Source organism: Manacus vitellinus, unplaced genomic scaffold (assembly GCF_001715985.3).
Source record: "Manacus vitellinus isolate BGI_N305 unplaced genomic scaffold, ASM171598v3 scaffold_6_pilon, whole genome shotgun sequence".
Classification (NCBI taxonomy): Eukaryota; Metazoa; Chordata; class Aves; order Passeriformes; family Pipridae; genus Manacus; species Manacus vitellinus.
In genome coordinates, this window is record NW_021940750.1 from 32,940,669 (window position 1) to 32,962,851 (window position 22,183).

The 22,183-nt window shown below is 37.2% G+C and overlaps 1 protein-coding gene across 5 annotated transcripts in view; it reads left to right on the forward strand.

The window, feature by feature from the left end:
- The window catches only part of TRAF3 (TNF receptor associated factor 3), a 69,249-nt gene that overhangs the window by 35,309 nt on the left and 11,757 nt on the right, over positions 1–22,183 (forward strand). For 3 of the 5 annotated variants that reach the window (XM_008919484.4, XM_018082211.3, XM_018082212.3), the window contains 7 exons: positions 2,279–2,330; positions 4,582–4,686; positions 5,578–5,745; positions 10,591–10,671; positions 13,387–13,461; positions 15,235–15,327; positions 19,761–19,901. In XM_008919484.4, the coding sequence (XP_008917732.4) occupies positions 2,279–2,330; positions 4,582–4,686; positions 5,578–5,745; positions 10,591–10,671; positions 13,387–13,461; positions 15,235–15,327; positions 19,761–19,901 (715 nt within the window). The remainder of the gene's footprint in view (positions 1–2,278; positions 2,331–4,581; positions 4,687–5,577; positions 5,746–10,590; positions 10,672–13,386; positions 13,462–15,234; positions 15,328–19,760; positions 19,902–22,183) is intronic. The other 2 variants (XM_018082213.3, XM_018082214.3) reach the window with 2 other exon arrangements.

Below are 22,183 nucleotides of genomic sequence, written 5' to 3' on the forward strand. Positions count from 1 at the left end.
GGATTGCAGGGGGGTCAGAAAGACTGGCTTCTCTATTACTGAGATTCTTGGGCCAGAGTGCAAAGTGGGTGAGTGGATGATGTAGAAATGAATGCTGAGAGGTGCAGTCTTTCCCAGTCTAGGTAAAAGTGCAATCATTCAACAAGTATCTAGCTTTTAAGAAGTATTTGTGCATTAGTAGAAGTGTATTTCTTTGCCTCTGAACTTTTGATGCATTGGTACTGAATGTATTCATCAGTGTGATTTCAAAACTTGGTGTAATGTTTAGAGGCCATTCTGGAAACTTTAATCTCCTGGGTTAAATAAGCAGTGAATAATATTTTCATTTACTACTGGGAAAGCAGAAATATAGAAGAGATTTGGCTCAACGGATGTTGCATACTGGACTGCTAACAGAGAGAAGATTTGACTTCGGGATTTTTGGTGGTCTCTTGTTTACTTTTTGTGACACTAGGTTTATATGTCACTTGGAAATAGTGTAATCTGATATCTAATACTTAGATATCTAAGTCAAGACTCCATGCAGCATGGTGAAAGAGTATGAAAGATATTACGACACTCTGTCTCTTGAGAAAGAGTAGTCTCTCTACTGGGCAAATACAAGGGTCCATAGCTCACCAATCCACTCCTGCAGGTTTTGTGCTACAGCATGTCAAATTTAAAACAACAAAAACAAAAAAACCACCAGCTTTTCTTTTGATACCCAGTGTTGAATGAGGTGTAGTTTGTGTTTAAGAAATGCAGTTATTTTTTTCTCAATACATATTTTTGGAAGACTGGTACATAGTTAATAACAGTGACTGCAAAAAACCCAAACAGCTGCCATGCTTGGATGTGCACAGGTGGACAGAGCAGATCCTTGACAATCTAAGCAGTAACAATTCTGGCACTGCTATAATGTGGGCAGTTTTCCTTCCCTGCTGTGAGACATGCACATGTGTTTATTACAGTGCAGCGAGAATATATGTGTGATTTTACTTTCCTGACTTTCCAAACAGTCTGTTATTGAAAAGGACATGTGCATAAGGCCATTGAGTTATTTCACGATATTTAAGTGCTTGTTGCAAACAAATCCTTTATTGAAATTAAATTTACGTTTCCTTTTTTTTTTTTTTTTGGAAATAAAAAGTGTGCCATAAAACTGAAAGCAAAATAGGTTTATGTTTCTGTATTGGGCAAAATTTTTTTATTCACTGTTGATATGCTGCTGTACACACAAACACACTAATTATATGCTAGCAGCTTCTGCTCCAGGGTTGTTTGAGGACAAGGAATTGGGATTTAGTGTGGATAAAGCAGTAAAGATGTCTGCTCAGTATGCAAGAGTAGTTTGAAAAAGCAAGTGGGATGCTTGAGTGAATTCAGTAAGAGCAAGGAAAGCATGACATTGTATTAAACACTATATGCCCTCAAGTAGATTAGTTTCCCCCTTTTTTTTTTTAACTTGAGAAAAGTATTACAGATATTGAAGCTGCAAGGTAGTTAAGATGCTCAGAAATATGATGAGACGTAGAACGGTCAGTTCAAGGAGCAGAATCCAGTGAGATGATTTGACATAACCGTACTGATTATATAACATAATTGAACTTTTTCAGCCTTTTACATTGATTTGCACTGCTGCTGGCAGCCATAACTTAGTTAGCCTGTCAATGACTTGCTTTATGAAGGAATTCACCCAGCTTTTACCTAGTGCTTTTCGTCTCGGTGCTTTACATGGGAGATCGGTCTGACCATGCCCATTTTACATGGGGAAAAGGAGCTAAAATGGAACGTTGCAACCTGGTCTAATGAAAAGTGTCCCTGCCCATGGCAGGGGAGTGAAATTTAGACAATCTTCAAGTTCTTCTCCAACTCAATCCATTCTGTGATTCTAGGGGCAACACCTGGCAGGTCAGAGCCAGAAACAGCTGTAGGACTGGATAATTGAACAGACAGTATTTTACCTGTTTGCACAGGCTGAGAAGTGATGACAGTTGTGGATCAGATGCAGGCTGGAAAATAGGGGATGAATTTTGCTACCTTGAAGAAAATCACTGCGCAGTTGGCTGGAGACATTGTGCTGGCCTCATTTCTTTGGGTGTGCCACATACTGTCCACTGAAAACTCAAGCATTCAAATTTATTGAAATAACATCATGTTTTCTTATTATAATGAACTATGTCCACTTTTAATGATTTTAAAATATATTGAATAATCATAACCGAGTGCCTCATAAATGGATTTTTTTGCACTAAAATAATTCAGATGAGCTAAAATAGTTTTTCTGTTTTCTTTTCAGTTCTTCTAGTCCAAAATGTACAGCGTGTCAAGAAAGCATAGCAAAAGATAAGGTATTGTTAAAACTGTTTCTTATTCAAGAGTGTTGAATTGCGTGGGGTACATAAGATGCATTTTTGGTTTGTGGTATTTATTTCATAGGCCTAATAAACTGCCTGAGGAAGACAGCTTTGTTATAAAACCTAAACCATGTATTTTATATTTTTTATGTGTTTTCATATATTCCTGTTAACCACATGGTAGAAAACAACATGTCAGCCTCATTCCAAAAGGTCCAGACAGGTGTCACATCTTGTATTCGTAGTTGGGAACTGCAGCAACACATTGCAGTTGTCTTCCCATCAACCAGGAGGATGATAAGAAATATTCCATCTCCTGTAGATGCAGAGATGTGACAGGTCTAGATGAACACTGCTCCTGATTTGGCTCCAGATCAGTGTCTACTCTTTGAACTCATCTCTTTTACAATGTGGTGTTCAGTGAACCACACTGGAATTAGGGCAGCTACACTAAGGGTAACAGAATCAGATTCTTTTTGTATGAATAAGTTATTTCAGTGATATTCTCTTCTCTGTTTTTCACAGCAAAACTTTTTGTGGCCTTTGAAAGGTTAAGGGTAGAGAAAATTTTTCTTGGCTTAGTCATGGGTTATGCGGTTTTACAATATTGCAGAAGTGCTTAGTAAATTCTTTGTGTTAGTAGCCTTTTTTGCCTAAATGAATACTTGTATTAGTAACCATTTTCAAGAAAAGGTTAGTGGGTACATTAATCTCTCCTTGTCTTAACTCAGAACAGTTCTCTAAATAGTACTCAGTGTAATTTGGTTTTGACACGGATGGACTCTCCAGGAGCTCAGACCAATAATCATGATGCCTACTTTATTTGTTCTTTTAAGTCTTGACTTTTTAGCTCTCAATATACATAGATATGTACATTTTTTATGAAACTTCAAATATCTCTAAAACAGCAGGAGGACAAGGCCAGTGTATACTAAATACCTGTTAGACTAACTGTGCAAGTCATTGTTTTTCAAACTGGAAACTTTTCCCATAGAATGCTGAAGTCCAAAATCACTGAAAAACTTTGAAAGTTGTCTTCTTATCTTAACTTCATTCTGCAAAACTGTGCATACTAACCCTGTGAATTACTTTGGAAAAGATATTGCAATATAGGCAATTGATTACTTAAATGAGATTTGTTGATTCATTAAGCTTCCTATACACATCCGAAAAGTAAATAGAAATCAGTGACCTGTGTCAGATGAGATCGGATGAGAATGATTGCAATGTTTCCTCCTTCTCTGATACTGGGGATAGATTCATAGTCACTGTGGACAGATCTGATCATAATTCTTGGTTAAATGTTAGCATGAAGAACCTTTCTATAATTACAGTAGCACTGCCGTGTACACAGTATCATCGAACTCCATTTGTCAGAGCAGTCATAGATTGGACTTGATTCTTAATGGTGTTTTTAATAGACATAAGAGCAGTTGAAAAATAGCTAGAAGTTTTTATTTCTTTGGTTTTGTACTTTAAAACAGTAATAATGGTCTTCAGTCCTTCTCTCTCTCTAATTCCTGCCCTTAGCAATGGGGCTTCTTGAGAGTGCAGTTATTGTGTCTTTTATGAGGTGTCACCCATAAAAGGTGTAAAATCCAAACCCCAAGATCCCTATTTGTAACTTTGTTTAATTGTAGGCAAAAGATGCTGAAAGTGCTTAGAAACATGAAAATTGACAGATAGTTAAAGCTTGCTTAGCTGTGAAATAATAAACGTCCTCCAGTCTAAGACCTTAGAAAATATCTGTAATTATGTGTTACTAATGAAGTGTAAGCAAGTGTTCCAGGTAAACACTCTAGTCATTTTGGGACCACCTTCCCTGAAATCCTTGCCCTCTGAACCACTGCACTTTGAGTCTCTTTTGTCTTATGGAATTGTGCCTAATACAACAGTTTCCCAAACAACGTAGAGTTATACCTTATATAGGCCTGTTATTGGTGAGCAAATAGCAACAAATTTAGTCCTTTCTTTTCCTTTTCCCTTTATTGCATTTACAGTAAAACTGAAACAGTAGTAGAGTACCTGTAAAAATATTCTCTTTCACTGGGCTGCTTCATAGTGGGGGAACCTCACTGCTGTGCACATTCAAGAGAAATTGAATGGCAGGATTTTATTTCTGGCACATAAAGTTGGAATTAAATGACACTACTGTAGCCAAATTGCATGGCCTCCACTTTTTTTGAACTTGTGTATCCTTGAGTGGTTCTCAGTTTCTACAATAAAGTGATTTTTGGTTTTTCAGGTATTTAAGGATAATTGTTGCAGGAGAGAACTACTTGCCCTTCAGATATACTGCAGAAATGAAAACAAGGGCTGTAAGGAACAACTATCTTTGGGTCAATTACTGGTAAGTTAATCTAAAAATTGTAAGCTTCCTTTTGAGTTAAAGAATAAGGGGAAAAACCTTGCAAATTAAAACCCCAGTCAATTTGTTGACTTGCTCATGCTAGTGGTTAATTTAATTTATAAATGTCATGATAGAGTTAAACTGCTCTGAAACTTGATTTTTTGATGAGCTGTAAGGAATTGTAAAAAATCGTGATTGCATGACATTGAGGTTTGGAAATGTAAACGAGAACTAGAGGGAGAACTAAAATTGTGAAGGATCTTATTGTGTACTTTACAAATGTGAGAAATATGATTTCTGCTTTGGTATAGTTTTATTTTTATTTACCAGTCTTAATCCTCTCATGGAAGTGGTGGTTTATGCGTGAAATTAAACCTTTGGCTTCTCCAGACTTGTGCAAAGTAACTGGTGGCTTTTTTCTGTGAAGGCATGACATAGCAGTAATCCAGTAATTTAACAGGTGTGAGGTATGGCTACACACCAGTTTACAGGGAGATGTGTAGGTTTTTCCTTTGAATGAGCAAACTCAGGTACCTAAACCACTTAAAGCAGCATTTGTGTTTATGTGGAATAATATACTTTGAAAAGGAATGCTTACCTTTTGTTTAAATAGCCTTTGTGGAGTTTTGGACTGTGTTAGAATGTTAGAATGCTTTTAGTGTAGAAGTAACTCATGTACCTCTCTAATACAGTGAAATCTGCTGTCTAAGTAAAGGGACTGTACAATCAGAAATGTATTCCTGAGTAGATTTGTTAGTGTTTGCTCTTGTGTGATACAGTGCACGAAATAACTTCGCTTCCTTTAGTTCTGAAATTATTTAACGTTGTATATCTTCAAAGGATAGACACGTACAAAACTTAGTTGGATTGACCTTTTTTTTAATCTTTCAGATGCATTTGAGAACTGATTGTCAGTTTGAAGAACTCCCGTGTCCTCGTGTTGATTGCAAAGAAAAAATACTGAGAAAAGACTTGCCGGACCATGTAGAGAAGACCTGTAAATATCGGGAGACAACCTGTAAATACTGTAAAAGCCAAGTCCCAATGATTATGTTGCAGGTGCAGTATTTTCTTGTGTATCTAGATCAAGATTCCCTACATTAATGTGGAATAATAACTCTTCTTGTCCCTCTCTGTAGCTGCCAAAACAACTTTGGCCTCTCAACCAGGATTAATAAGTTTAAAGAGAAAATAGGCTGACTTTCAAAATACATTTCTTTTCCTGTGGGGAAAAAACCTGCATTGACTAGGAAGCATTGCCTTTATTCTGATGTTCAGATACTGCATTTTAAAAAAATCAGATCCTCTACCTAATATTGATACTGAAGTGAATTTTGCTATGCATTTTAGTTTTTTTAAAGTTAGATAAAAAATTGCAACTACCATGAAAACAGGTAGTTAGATGCAGCAGTAGATGCAGGAAAAGCATAAGCATTGCAACTGACAGGAGAAATAGGATTTTTCTGCCTAATCCTTCTTGGGTACTGTGTGATCTGTTATTAGAGGAAGGGAAGAAACAATGTAAAAACAAATTGTGTCTTGGCATAACCAGTAGCGGTACATGATAGGCCTGGGACCAGTTGCTGCTGTTCTTGGCATCAGAGTAGGTTGTCTGATAAGCAGCATATTGTGAATTAGAATTATAGAGCAGAGGCTGAGAAAGTCATGCTTGCTTTACACATAGAATTGTAACTTGACTGTTTGTGGCATTTCACACTGAAATGTGTGAAATTATTATTATGCTGAATCTATCTTGCTATAATTTTAACACTTCTTAAAAATTCTGTCTCCATAGTTTCTGTAGTTTGATGGTGTTGGATCTCAGACCTTCTTAGTATAGTAAGAGTGATAAAAATTTCATTTTTGTTCTTGTGTATTGTTTGTTAGATGAAGACTCACAATGATGAGAAGTGTTCTTTGCTCAGAGATGTTGTTACAGAAAGGCATAAATAGAATCTCTCCAAGTTCTGATTTAGATTTGGCTTTCAGTTATTTGAGTGCATCCTTGCAGGGGCTGGTACTTTAATGATTGCACATGACCTAGAATAAGGTGGCTGAGATGTGAAAATACACAGAAAAAAATTAAATTTGCACTGTGTTTATTCTGGCACATTCTGATACAGAGGTGAAAGTGTATTTAGTTAGATCATGTTGTTCTTCCAGAATTATCATTAGGCTTGGGAATTGATGTGAGGCAAAGAGTGATATTAAAAATGTGTAATGTCATAACAGACAAAATCAGTTGAGTATTAAATATGTCTACAAACTGGTTTTCCATCTCTAAGCAACATGCTCACAGGTTCCTTGTAGGCAGTTTCTTTTTATAGGAGTAATGTAATTAAATTTTTGAGAGTCTGAAATCCTTATACTTTGAGGAGCATAGAACTTTGTTTTAGCTTAAGAGCTTTCCCTTTTATCAGTTGTTGATAGATGTAACACTTATGAAATCTTTGAACTAGTGGTAGCTTTCAAGATACTGAGAGGTTGAGGCAAGTTTTAGGCTGTAAGATTTTTAATTCACAGAGAAACAAGACATTCATATTGGAAACAAGAGTGGCATATTACTCTGAAGTACAGAAAAGAGTGTTTGTAAATAAAGTAATTGTTCTCCAGAACCTTAAGTAGAATTTTGAGTTGCTTTAAGAGGTTGTAGGACTGGTTGATGCAGAAAACCAAAGTGGTTTGCTAACAATGTAGTTTGATGTTGAGATGTCACTTTGTTTATTGTATTTAATTTGGTACCACCATGCATAAAAGGAGGACAGTTTTGCTTCTATGCTGCTTTAAGGGTGCAGAAAGCTCTGCAACTAGATGATTAGCAATTGGCTGCTATTTTTGATTTTTGTTTTGTCTAGATTTTTAAAAGTTCAGTGGTTATAGAAATGCAGATGGGTTTATTTGTTGGGGCCTGATAAAATGTTACCTCGTTGTACTTCAGTAATAAGAATCAGAAGCTTAATGAAACTTTCCATTTGAATCTTAAAATCACACAATGACTTGGGCTGGGAGGGACCTTAAAGATTGTGTAGTTCCAACCCCTGTGCCATGGGCAGGGACACCTTACATTAGACCAGGTTGCTCAAAGCCCCATCCAGTGTGGCCTTAGACACTTTTAGGGAGCATTCACAACTTCTGTGGAAAACCTGCTCCTTTGCTTCACCACCCTCCCAGTCTAGACCTTCTTCCTAATATCTAATTTATACTTGCCCTCTTTCTGCTTAAAGCCCTTCCCCCATGTTCTATCAGTACCTGCCCTTGTAAAAAGTCCCTCTCTGGCTTTCTGTAGGCCCCTTTTGGTACTGGAAGGCTTCTTTTGACTTCTCATTTGAGTTTCATCACCTAGTTGACAAAACTGGATTTTTAGAGATGAACTTGAGTTCATCTCTAGCTTATGTAGCCTAAAATTTTCTCTACCGTAATAATGACTGAAGCTGGCCTCAGTGACTTGAACTGAAAACGGATATAGAGGGAGCAGACTGAGAAAAAAGGTATGCAAATGGAAACAAAATAATTTTACTGGAGAACATGTGGTTCATGTCTTCATAGAATCCCATGACCCATGAGGTAGGAAATCCCCGTTGTTGGAGGCAGACTCCAGCAAGTTAACAACGTTACTAGAACTTTCTTAGATTGCATTTGTCTTGCCTGCATAGTCACTTGGCCGAGTTAGCTTCTTAATGTCTTTTGTTTAAACCATCTAAAAAGTTGTGGGTTTTTTTGTCACAAACCTGCCTTTTCCATCCTACAACTCCTGACAGATGAATTGGCACATTGTTAAAATGGAAATCGTAGCCTGAAAGGTGCCTGGATTACTATATTTTTCTGTGTATGATCCACAAAACTACTTGGAAGTTCTTCTCCTATAAAATTGATACTTAGGCAGTAGTAGTATGATAGGGATGTGGAAGGACAGCACTGCTTAGTGCCTCGGCTCCTCGCTGCCAACCTGGCCACATAATAGCTGTGCCAGGCAGACCCTGCCAAGGCAATATGGACTCAGCTCAGTGGCCTGAAATACAACTTTGCTGACTGGGGCAGCCACTGGGGAAGACACAAGACGTTGTCATCTTGCTCCCTTGTCACTGCGCTGGAGCCAGACATGTTTCTAATGTCACAGTGGCTTTTCTGGGGAGCTGTGTTAATATCCTGCCTTCCCCTCGTTTGTGCTGGGTGCCCTGCCTGTGGCTTCAGCTGTGCTTTGTACTTGATTTGGCATTTGTTTTTGTGTGCTTGACTGGGTAAATTGAGCTGGTCAGTGAGGAAGAGGATTCTGCCACTGGACTGGGATTACTCTGGTATATCCTGAAGTCATTGGAAAGGCTTCCCTTAGTTTCAGTGGGATGAAACTGGGACGTGGGGTGAGGAGAACTGGAGAGAATGCTGAGAAATAACATGAACCAAGAGTCAGTGTCATAGCTTTTCTCAGTTAGTTTGGGTAGGTTAAAGAAGAGAGTTAGGGAATGAATGTTAGAAGGGAGTATTACTTTTCTAGTTTTGTAGTTGATAAATCGTTAAAGAAGCTTGCAGGGCACTAGGCTCTTAGAGCCACATGGTTCTGTCTGATGTCTCCCTTCAGCACAGTCATGGATGTGTTCAGAATGAGGGAGCCCAAGTCCAGCTCTTGACCCTGAGCAGGAGTGGTCCTTTGGGTCTCTGCTCATCAGAAGAGTACCACTGTCACCCTGACAGAGGGTGTTCTGAGGAGAGGCACTGGCATCGCTCCTGGCTGGGTATCCTAGTGGGGAAGGAATGAAGATAGCTCTTCACCCCCACGCTTTGGGGAGGCTGTCCTGACTTTCTGGCTATGGAGCAGCTGAGGGTTCCTTGCTCTCTATTGCTGTGACTGTCTGCATGTGCTACACAGAGTGAGTGCGTGCGGATGGGGAGGATGGCAGGACAGACTTGTGTCAGCACAGCATGCCTGATGGTATGTTTTAAAAGCAAGGAGGTAGTATTTTCAAATACTGGCAGACTTATGCCAGAGTTCTGAACCAAGGCCTTTTACATCTCAGAGCTTAGATCTCCTTTATATCTTGGTTTTGTTTCAAAAAAAGACATCGTTACTGGGCAAAAGGGCATGCAATTTGTTCTTCCTTTTCTAACAGGCTTATAAATCTAGACCTTTGTTTCCTTTGCTGCTCCTAGTACCAGAAATGAAACATTGTGTTTCAAGTTGAATGGGATGTGTCACTTGACGAGAAGTGAATTTTTCATTTTGTTGAGAAAACTGAGAGGAAATGTAAATTGTTATCTTGGGCCTGACTTTCTTCCCTCCCTATGGTGATAGGGTTTGACAGCCATGCTGAAGTATCTGTCATCATCTGGGTTCAGATTAAAATGCCTGCCCAGAATCATCATAAAATTTCAGCATCTCTTTGAACTTTGGGTATATAGTAGTGAGACTTAGGTATCAGGTGTTTGGGAATCAAAATTAGAAGATAATTGGAAGATGAATATCCATACATAGGCAAGAGATTCTCTGAAACTGGGCAATGTACATTTCTGAAGTTCCATGCGCTGTATACTCTTACTAAAAGGGACATTTGTAGTGGTTCTGCTTGCTCTTAAAGATGCCCATTTTTGTGAGTAGTTCTTTGGGAAGAAAACTTGACTCCTATTACTGTTTCATTGTGCAAAATAAAACCAATAAAATTGTAAGCGAATAGATTTGCTTTGCACGGTAAAACACAAGGAAACCCTTGTTTTCACTTCAGAATATCAACACCTCTATCAAAAGTATAAACTGATGTTTTAGCAATTGCAGTTCTGTCTAGCCCAGTTGGGATAAACGTTGAAAAAAATATTGTGGGAGTTTTTAATTATTGTAGAATGCTTTTCTTTGTGAGTAAGTCCTCAATTAAACAGTAAAAGCTGATTTGTGGTTTGTTTCCTTTTTCCTTGTAGAAACATGAAGATACAGACTGCCCATGTGTCATGGTTTCATGTCCTCATAAATGCAGTGTTAAAACACTCATGAGGAGCGAGGTAAGAAGTCATACCCAATGTTGTGCTGAAAAATTGAATAATTTTTTTAGTAAGATCTCGCAAGAATTTTGCCAGAAGCCATTTCCTTATTTAAATGTGAGATCTAAAGAAAAGCTTTTTCTACCACACAGTTAAGTGTGATAACGCTCAAATATTTTTAATGATTTCTTGAAAAACTATTTAAAAATAAACAGTTTCTTAGTTTTGAGTCATTATTACACTTGGCTTGCCCAAGATTAGCGCATGTCTTTCCTGCTTTCATTTTTACTAGCTCTCCCCCTGCCCTGCCCTCATTTTAGCACCACAGAGCAGCATCTTGGGGTAGTTAGCTTTATAATAAAATAAAAATAGAGAACTAAAATTCAGTGCACATTGACAAGAGTTAGTAAAGACTAGAAAAACCATAGAAGTGTGTAATTTCATTGAAAAACTTAAATTATGTTTAAATCTGTTAAATCTAGGGGAAAAAAAAAGTAACTGATACTTAAAGAAACAGTATAAGATAAAAGGTTAATATGAGTTCAGTACTCCAACAGCAGATACAAGAATGCATAAAAATTTCTCTTTATGTATAGAAGCTTGCAATAATATGTAGACCAGATTAAAAAAAAATTAAAACCTGGCTTGTTTGAAGAGATCCGTGTTCTTGTACATAAAAAGACAGAAGTAGCATTTGTCAAAATTGATGTACTTAATTTTTTTCCTAAAAATAGAACAAACTTACCAAAGATAGGGAAGACCTTATTGAAGTCTTCGTCACTCTGTAAGGCCCAATTAAGGAAAATAAAGTTTCTGATCTAAGGATGAGTTTTTCTCTTTTCTCTACTACTTACTTCCTGAGTCAGATTCATACCATTTTTCACTTACACTTGTAAATTATTAATTGTGGCATAGTGCAGAAGGCACATAAGGCTCCTGCTAAAGTCAAATGCAGTCTTCTCTCCCAAGATAATGAAATACAAAATATATGATAGATACTGTATTTATTAAGAGAAATGGAGCTTCTAAGAAAAGAGAAAATATGCATACTGACCAGTCCTCCCAGTGCTTACTTCCAAGTTTAGATCCTGGTTCTGGAGCACTTCAGCATCTTCTTAAACCTTGACTTCTGCTGTTACTTTGAGGAGAGGTGTACCTGAGTGCTTGTAAGAACCGACCCATTAAAACCTGGGTTGTTACACACACAGTTAGAATGGGGTTCTGAAACTGCAGGTAGAAGCAGAACTTTAAACAGCTATTTGCCCTGCATCATCTGTTGCTGTATGTTGCTTGATTTTTTTCTGATGCTGTGAAAATGTATATATTACTTAACTGCATGGTTAGGGACAATGAATCTAATGCAGAAAATGGGAAAATGCCTGCCTAACAGTTTGAGAAAATTCTGTAGTGTACAAGCAAATATCTTACTGTAGAATAAAAGACAATTTTCTTGTTTAATTCATAACTCTGTGGCAGACTTATAGTTTTGAGAAGTTGGAAAATGTGGCATTCTTGCAAAACCTTTTAGACCACATGTTTTTTTCTTTTTGTTCTCTCTTTTTTTTTTTTTTTTAAACTACATGTCTTTTGAAACTATAGTGTGAATTTCTATGGATAGTGTTTAGAAGATAACAGGTGCATATCAGAGATGAGTGACCGATGGCATCTCAGTATCAGATTTTAAAGACTATCCTGTCTGTTCCAGAGCTACATGTTCAAAGCAGTGTTGATTCACCACTTCTTCCCAGGGAGGTGGATGAGCTGAGTCACGTGGGGCTTAAGGTGTGGGAATTTCAAATGAGATTTTGAAACCCCAAACAGTGATGCCAGCTGAGGAGCAAGGCTCTAACTCCTGTCTGCTTTGTGGGAAATACGAACTGCAGACCCTGTTTTTGAAGAGAGAGTGTCTGTTGCACTGTCCTTTCCAAAAATGTCTCTCTGCTCCAACTTTTAGGCAGTTTGCATCCAGCTGCTGCCCTCTGTGCTGCAATGGCTGCTGTCTGTATATATGTATATGCTTCTGTGAATTGGTTTATTTTTAAATGAAAAGTGGTCTGTGCTCATAATTACCCAAGATATTGGACTAAATCTCAATCTGTGAAAAATGCAGGCATTTTACTAATTAGTTTTAATCCCGTGTACTGCATTTTTTAAAAGTTACTTAACTGTACCTATTCTAAAACTCTTTGTCTGTTTCATGCAGTACTTGTTTAGTCTTTTTTTTGTGTAATTTAACTGTTAAATTTAGGCACCGAGAATTGCATGTTATGTTTTGAAAAGTTGGTTCCTCATGAAATTAGGATTAGAAAAAAAATGTACTCTACTACAGTGAAACTGATCTTAAGACTTGCTCAGAGCACCAGTTAAAAAAAAAATCACTTGTTGAGAAAAGATTAGTCATTCACTAAAGTCAAATGAAATCAAATAATTGTAGTGTGTTCTTTTTGTTTGTTTTTTTTTTTTCCAAATGGGTTGCCTATTGAAATAGTCTTTAGCAGAAGTTTCACTGTATTTTAAATGTATCACACTGTATACTGTATTGGCATGTGCGTGTGGTTTACATATGTGTATAGAGAGAATTTGCATTTGAGATCAGACTGGAGAAAATATACACATGTGTATTGTATGTTCTGCAAATGGCACACAATACAAACCTGATAACCTCTGCCCTTTATGTTTTGAGCATTATCATGCAAAAGTCTTTTTGCCAAAACTCACGTTTTTTTCCTATTGCAGTTGAATGCACATTTGTCAGAATGTATTAATGCCCCAAGTACCTGTAGTTTTAAGCGTTATGGCTGCACTTTTCAGGTCAGTATATAACAATTATACTTCCCAATTGATGAAAGTCTGCAAATAGAACCTAATTATTTGACATGCAAGTTCTGGACTTCTGTAGTTTTGGTTAAGAAAAAGTCATCCAGTTGCACCAAGTGATTATACAGCAGATGTTTGGTTTTGCATTTTAAAAATAAACAACATGAAAAGGCCACATATTCCTGCAGTGGTTTTTGGAGTTCAGTTATTAGGTATATCTTATTGAAATAGGAAGATCATGCATTTGAAGAACTCGTTAATTTAGGGTAAGAGGAAACTCTCTAGTTCTTCAGAAGATAGACTAACAATTTCAGTTGTTTCTATGAAAGCATTTTCTTGAGATAAGTATGTTTATATTTTCTCTCATTTGTGTGTCTTAATATTTTTATTAAGGTTAAACATAGGTTAGCACACTTAAAACACGTATTTTTATGTGCATTAATATGTCTGTGTGCACACAGGTGTATAATCAAAGCATGAAATTTATTTTTTAAAAAAAGTCTTAGATTTTAATCCTGGCAATCCCTGCAATATTTAAAAAAAAATAAAAAAGCCAAACCTCAGAGTTTAGTTTCAGTATTATTATTCCAGTCTCTTCCAATATTCTCCTTCCCTTACCATATATCTTGGGGAATTTCAATGCTTATATAACAAAGAGATTAGTCAGGACATTTCAGAAACCGCTGACAGGAAAAAATGGAGTTTATCTGATAGTGTGATTAATTTCTTAGCCCACGACAATTTAAAGAGACAAGAACTGTAAGGAGCAACACTTCTCAATAGACTACTTCCTGCAGGTATTTCCAGGTTGTTAAACAATGAGCATTCATCTTTTTAAGTGTTAACAGTAATGCTCTTAGTGGTAGAGCCTAACCCTGCCCACTGTTATGTCGTATGTATTGCCATTCATTTTATGTATGTATATGTGTGCATATATGTACATATATCCACATATATATTTTTAGTATTTTATATAGAGTACATACCTTGAGGATCATTGAAACCCTTTCTGCAGCCTATCTCCCATCAAAGCTAATATACTCTGCATTGCAAAGCACTTACTGAAGTAGGTGTAATGCAGCACGATACAAATAAAGTAATATGGTCTGCATCTTATGTACTCTGTATATAATCTATGTGTGTTCTGTAAACTTTTTATATAGTGGTTATTTGTAACAGCATTTATAAGGTTGTGCAGAGGCAGCATATCTGAATATCTTAGAACAATCTTGGTAACATCTTGAGATGACAAACTAGGCATTGTAATAACATAGTTTATAAAGCTGGCAGTTTCCAGTGATGATAAATTTATCTTAAATATTTGTCTTCAATACCCATCTGAGGGGAAAATGTAGTGCTTATGAAGCTGTTCATGAAATAGAACAGAAGTTTTAAATTACAGTTAATGGAATTGGACGTTTTAGATTTTGTATGACTCAGGGGTTTTATTGTGCTTTATTTAGTTCAAAGCTACACAGAAGACTCTAAAATACAATTCATTTTGTAACTCTCATTCATCTTTATTGTCTCTGAGTTATCAAGCACACTGGATGGAAATACATGGCAGTTGTATAAAACACTTGCTATATGAAATGTATTCCTGACTTTTGTAAGTTCCCAAATAGATTTCCCTTCTCTCTACAGTTCTGCAACATGCACTAGTGAACCAAAGTATGTAGTGTTGGTTCGATGTCTTGATATACTCTTTCTTTGTAGGTTTAAAAGAACTGGAATTGGCTAAAATGTATAAATTCTTTGTTGTCACAGGGAACAAACCAACAAATTAAAGCACATGAAGCCAGCTCAGCAGTGCAGCATGTTAACTTATTGAAAGAGTGGAGCAATGCTCTAGAAAATAAGGTATATCTTCTACTCACTTCTAATTTTCATTGACTTCTTTGAATCATATAAAAGCACTGGAAGAAGGGCTTTTTTTTCTGTTTCGCAGCTGTTCAGCAGTACAGCTAAAGCACGAGTAGGCTCCAAAAGCTATCAAGCCATTTGGCATCTGGTACCTTTGTTATATAATAAAATGCTGTGAGAAACTTGGCTTCGCAACTCCATGTACAATTTTCCTCATTGGTAACTTAATTAAAACTCTTTCTTCACATTGATAAACAGTCCAGTATTAAATTTCCTCTCTGTGCTGCTTTCTTACAAAATGGAGGGTCCAGAAAGCTATGGCAGCACTATGAGCTGTATTTTTGCTACCTCAGCATCCTTCCAGAAATAACATTATTAGAAGTATGTAATAAACTGGTTATTTCATTTATTTTTGTTCTTGCTCTCCAAACTTAATGACCTGCAAAGGTTAATTAAACATATTTTATCTCATGGGCATGATGATGTCTGCTTTAGTGCTAGACCAGAATGAAGTTCATGTTGCAGTGCTTCCTTGGGACTCCTGGTTTTTAATTGTTTGGGATTTGGGAGATGCTGGGAGTCATGTCAGTCAGTCTCAGCTACGATCTTGTGAATAATTTGGATGACTTAACCACCTGTTCTGCAAATAAAATTCAAGGCTTTGACTTAAAAATACAAAACTTCAGAACAGATCACAGGTTTCTGAAATCTTTTCGAAAAAATTTGACATAGACATTAAAACAATGTTTCTGTATTTTTAGAGGGGAAAAAAGATCCCAGAATTACCAAACCATTTTAGTAATGCAGGCAGAAGAGTCAGGAGCCCCTTCAGACTTTCCTGCAATGAGTTGAATACGTAGCAATTCCAGTGTAAGCTCAGTGGCAGAATATGTGTGGCTTGAGAATTTCTGTCATCTCACAGCAGACCACAAGCTGGAGTTTTGCAAACTCTTGTCTAGAAAGCTTATTGCCTTCTCGGGCTACAGTGATCTCTCTGTGTGGGTCTCCAGCAAGGTCCTGCCACCACAGGAAGTGTAGTTTTAAAGCAGGAGTTAACTAGAACAGCATAATATGTTTTTTTGTCCCCAGCATGTTTGACCCTGAACTGCTTGTTTTTCAACTTGAAGGAACTTGAACTCTTAAGGAAACCACTGAACTGGGAGAGGTCTAATGTAGGGTTTTTTCAGATAGAATTTTCCTATGCGTGTAGGTAGGTCTTAGTTTGACAATCCATAATATTATTTAAGTTTGCTCTTGCATGTGAAACTTTGTTAATGTAGGAACTGTACATTTTTCAGTTTTAACAGATACAGACTCATATCCTTAGTTCGTTTTTCATTAGTCTGATTAAAATTATACAATTTATTTTACATCATAGGAAAAAACCCACGTTCCCTGTGACTTCCAGAATAGATCACGTTCTGTCTTTTGTTAGTGTCCTGAGAGGTGCTTTGTCATTTAAAAAATGCCCAGCAGTTCTATGTTTGTCTCTTACAGAGCAAAGAGAATATATACTTTAATACTCTTTTATGTTTAATTTTTTCTTTTTTTTAACTTTCATCTAGGACATAACTGCTTATCATTGTATGTCCATTTTTTTTTTTCTTCACTTCCTGCTTTGTAGACTTCTTCCTATTCATAATAAAGAGTTGAATCACTGGAAATCCCAAGACAGTGCCAAGTTACCAGAATAGCTAACCACATGTCATATGTCAGTGACTTTATTGTAGGGCAGGGTAACAAAATGATTTGTAACTGCATTACTGTGCTCTTCTTTGAGGAAAAAATTAATCAATGCACTGAAGAACAACAGGGCAAAGTTAACTTAGCTGATGAGTACCTCAGAAATCTTAGCCCTGCTGAAGTCAGTGGAAGTCTTGTTGGGTTCTCTAGGATCAAGATTTCATTTGGGGTATTCTGTGATATGTGTGGAGGGGAAAGGAGAAGTTGCCTTCTCCCAGTCACCATGTTCTTTAACAGTGCATGTGGAGTATGCAAAGTCTTCAGAGCTGCAAAGCTTGCGCTAAGTCAGGAGTTTGGTTATTGAATGGTGCTGCTGGCAAAGAGTAGTAAGAGAAGGTCAGATGTTAAATCTTGAATCAAAACCTTATGGGGCAAATTAAAATTTGGTGCTTTGTTCACTCTGTGATGGGTTAGGCTTGCAGACTGAACTCCCACAGTCTTGTGGAAATCATCAGTTGAACGTAATTTTGTGGCTTCATCACATTCTTAATGAAAACTGGTATAAACTGTTTTTTTTCTTTTTTAATATGAGGCTTAAATATGGGACCTGCTTTAATATAGTTCCTTGTGGCATAAGGTTTCTTCCATTCTTCTTTAGTAAGAAGTGATAAGCAGCAACTTAGTTTGAAAAACGACTGAATAACAGCACTTTATTATAGGAATATTTCAAATATGACAAGGAAGTAAAGGATGTAGTTTGTAAATAGATGCTGTGTTTCCTTTACCCTTTTTTTAACTGAAGTTCCACAGACTTATGCCAAAGTTCTAGTAAGGAAAGTATTTAGAGTTAAATATTTTCTTTTATTCACAAATTACCGCCAAACTACAATTGCTGACTTAGCAATGACAGTTCTGTATGATTAAGGACTGCAGGACATAATTCTGCTTTTCTGTGTTCTGTAAAACTGTGTGGAAAATCTCAGTACAAGACAGGTCCACATTTTATAACTTGTACAAAAATGGAAATGTAATGCTTAGTGACCCAGAGCGTAACTGCCTTGTGATTGGGAGGCCTGGGGAGGAAAGAGTGAGAAAAGGGGGATGTAAAGATCACAGTTAACTAAAGAACTCTGATTCATTAAGGAAATGGAGGATGCAAAAAAATGAAGTGTCTGCCCAGCAGATCTGAAATACCTGGGAGGCAGAGGTACTAGTTTAAAATTAAACTTGTTCTTGAAAATCTTCTCTAGTACCTAGGCATGCATTCCTTCAGCCTCAGTATTGCTTCTCTTTCTGCATGGCAAAATTAGCCTTGTCTCATTTCTGTTGGGTTTCTTCTGACAGTTTTTCCATATATAAAATGCAGAACCAATGTGTGTATGTGCACACATACTGTACTGTACTGGAAAGTAGATACCCACACATATGTTATGGTATCTCTGAACCTGCTGAATGCCTGTGGACTTTGACAGTCCTTTGTCTAGTTTAGGCTAGTTTAGAGATTGAAATTATTTACCTTTTCTAACAGGTTAGATTCTGCTAGGAATGCAGTGACACATAAGAGATTTGATGGCCATGTGTGATTAGAGGGTAGAGTGATGGAATTCTGCAGTGGCACCCACATCAGAGGTAAAGATGGCTTGACCTCAAACTAGCACCTCTGTCAGGGGCCATGGTGTAGATCTTTTGAGAACATGAAGGTTCCAAGTAATTGGTCTTAATGTGAAACGTTGATTGAGAGTTTCCTGGGTCTAAAATGGTGCTGCTTCGTATCCAGATCTGTCTGTGGAACTAGTCAGGGCGTGTCTAAAATCACCTTGTGCCAAGTGTTTGTTTTCTCCGCTTTTGCTGCTGAATAATCTTGCCTGGGGACAAATTAGATTTTTTCAAAAAAGCAACCCACCACCACAAAGCAGCCCCCTTCTCCAAACCACATTAATGAACAAGCACGGAAAATATGTGTGACGGAAAATATTTACTGTATTACTTTCATCCCCAAGGAGATATATTGTGTGATATTCCTTTAACAAGACTCATGTTTTAAAAACAGAATGAGTCACTAATGAATAAATTAATAAAATGTCAATACAGAGAGAGAATATAATTTGCAGCCTGTAGTTCTTTGGTCTTTTCTACTAGTAGGCACCACTAGATTTTCCTTCAAATGCATGGATCCCTTCTGTATTCACTCATTTCGAGAGTTTTCATCACCATCACATTCTTTTAAACCAAGCCAATCCCCTGCAGATGAGGTTCTTCCTTAAATTTGCTGTAGATCAGGATAGATGGGAGTAGGTGGGAAGATTAATATTCCCTCCCCAACTATCTTTTCAGGTGCTCAGCTTCTCTCCGGTGTCCCTTCTGTGCAGGCCTCGAGTTCTTAACACTGATCTAGAGCGAATTAGGTTGTTTCTTCCAAACTCCAAGCAACTCCCAAGTCAGTTGGTGGAAACCAGGAAACCAAGCTATTAAATAACAGAAAGAAAATTTTACGTTTAGACACAAGTTCTTTTGCTGTTTTTATGTCCTATCTGCACTTTCATAAGCTGAAGTTATACCAGTACCATACTGTGGAAGTGCAAAAATAGCTATCAGAAGGTTGGGGTTTATTTATTTATTTGCAAGATGTGGAGAGAGATTTTATTAGGATCTCATCCCTTTCATGTGTTTTAAAGATAGTTTTAAACTAATGAAGTTATAGGTATTTTAACAACCTTTGGCAGGAGTAATTCTAGAATTTTTTCCAGGTGGCCTTGCTCCAGAATGAAAGTTTGGAAAAGAACAAGAGTATACAAACTTTGCATAATCAGATTTGTAGCTTTGAAATAGAAATTGAAAGACAGAAGGAAATGCTGCGGAATAATGAATCTAAAATACTTCATTTACAGGTAAGAAATTTAGAATCTCCCCATTAAACAGAAATGGTAGTAGCTTCTGTTCTGTGCCTTTACACTTTTGAAGTGAGGTGGTCTAATTAAAAAGGGGGGGAGAGAGTTTACTTCATTACAAAGCCATTCTGATTTTTTATTCTTCTGGTTTGTTGTGTTTAATAAAGTAAGATACTTCACTAAAACACTGCAATTACCTAGCCTACGTTAAAACGAAGAACCTTGTTTAAAAAGGGAAAAGACTGAAAACAAAACAGAAATTTTCTTTGAAGAATAACCATAATTATTTTTTTAACTTCTAAAAAAAAGGCTGTTCGAGGAACTACTGTCAAACTGGAGGACAAGATTAGCACCTTAAAACTGTCATGGATAATGTATCTTTCTTTCCTACTTGCTGGTATTTTAAAAAAATATGAATCATGAGTGAGATCGATCTGGTGTGATTTAATTCAAACGCAGCATAATGCATTTGAATACACTTTTTTAAAATCCGTGTTTCTGTTGTCCTTCTGAGGAAAATGTATCTAATTATTCCTTTGCCAGTAGGTCTGAGTTTCTTATTCTGTGATCTGAATGACCTGGCCACAAGCCAGCATCAAACTAGAAATCCTCTGGATGCTCTGGCATTGGTGCTTAGCCCAAGCTGAAATTCTTTGCTTTGTATTCAGACTTCGAATGTGGGTGCTGGGAATTTGTGTTAGCTTGCATGATACTAACCACAATTAGGGAAACCTCAGGAGATATTTAGCAAGCAACTGTGGAGGTATCATTTACATGTTACTGCAGTATGTCTGCTGGTAGAAAATATGCCTAAAATTCAAAGGGGTAGCACATTCAGGAGCTCAGAGCCTGGAGACCCTCAGTGATGATTTATAAGGAAACTTCCAGTTTTGGCAACTGCAGCGTTTCTCCTTATAGTACTTCTTTCCATGACCTGTGCACGTAGTAACCAATTTATGCTGCCTTAGTCATTGTTACTTATCCATTGATGGGATATGGGTTACAATATTGCATTCTGACACTGGGAAGCCAATCCTTGTATGTACTGATATTGCTGATTGAATCTACCAGGAGGTAAGTTAATTTGTAAGCCTGGAGTTTTTACACATGCTGTCTCAATGGCCAGTGATGAGAGTAGAAATGGAAAAAACATAGAGCAGAGTTTTTCATTATTGTCTGAAATAACAGATTGCAATACCTTTGATTTCCTCGAGCTGTAAGTGTTAGCAAAATCAATTTTCAAATTATTTGTTTACAAAAAAACCCACTACAAAGCAGCACATTCCAACAGGTGGCTTTTTGGCAGTAATAAATACTGGAGAGGATGTGTTTTGCTCTTTTTTCCTCTTTTTCCTTTTTTTTTTTTTTCCCTCCTCATCTTTACTTCCTTTTACTGGCTATTTCAATTCAGTTATTTTAAGCCAAACTGTATTTCAAGGCTGTTTCAACCTGATTCCTTTCACTTAGTGGAATTTCCCAGTTCAGTCAGGTTTTTTAAGGGTATCCTGGAAACACACCCCGATTTTGTTTTTCCCTGTACAACACAATTAGCCTCCTTCCGTTGCCTACCAGGAGTGGAGGGAATTAGTTACCTGTTGTGAGCCATTCTTTTCCTGGGTTGCATTGAGCAGCCATGGTTACACAGGAGCCACAGATACTGAACTAACCAGTTCAGGTCTGGGCAAGGCATATTTGCTTAGTCCCCCAAGACCTATGCATGCTAGGAATTTCTACTACAGTTTCAGTATTAGGTGTCATGTAGCCTTTTTTAGCTGGGGAGCAGCGGTGTCACTGAGCACAGCTGGCACCATCTGCACTGGGAGGCATCTGACAAAACCACTGTTAATGCATCAAGGGTGTCTGGTCACTGGCAGGAACCTCAGCCTTGATGTTTTGTTTTCAGATTAATTTTCTATATGCTGATCTCTAGGGGAAAGTGTTTTTACCAAGGGTATGTGATACTTTTATGACTTCTGTCATGTGAAAGGGAAATTTCACATACAATACCGAGTCTTTCTTATGAGTGTATGGAAGCATATTAGTAAGCCAAGTCTTAAGCTGAGTGTGGACATGAGATACTGAAAGACAACAGAAACAGTGACCTTACAAACATGAAATGAGTTGATCAGTAATATGTTCCTTCAAAGGAGAAGGACATATGATTTGTTTTCTAAGTCAAGTAGCACCTTTTCTAGTCTGTTTTTTAGCTTTACAGTTTTGCTCTATCAATTGCAATGGAAAGGTCCATTAGGAGGGAGAGAACTGCAAATATAACTCTTTAG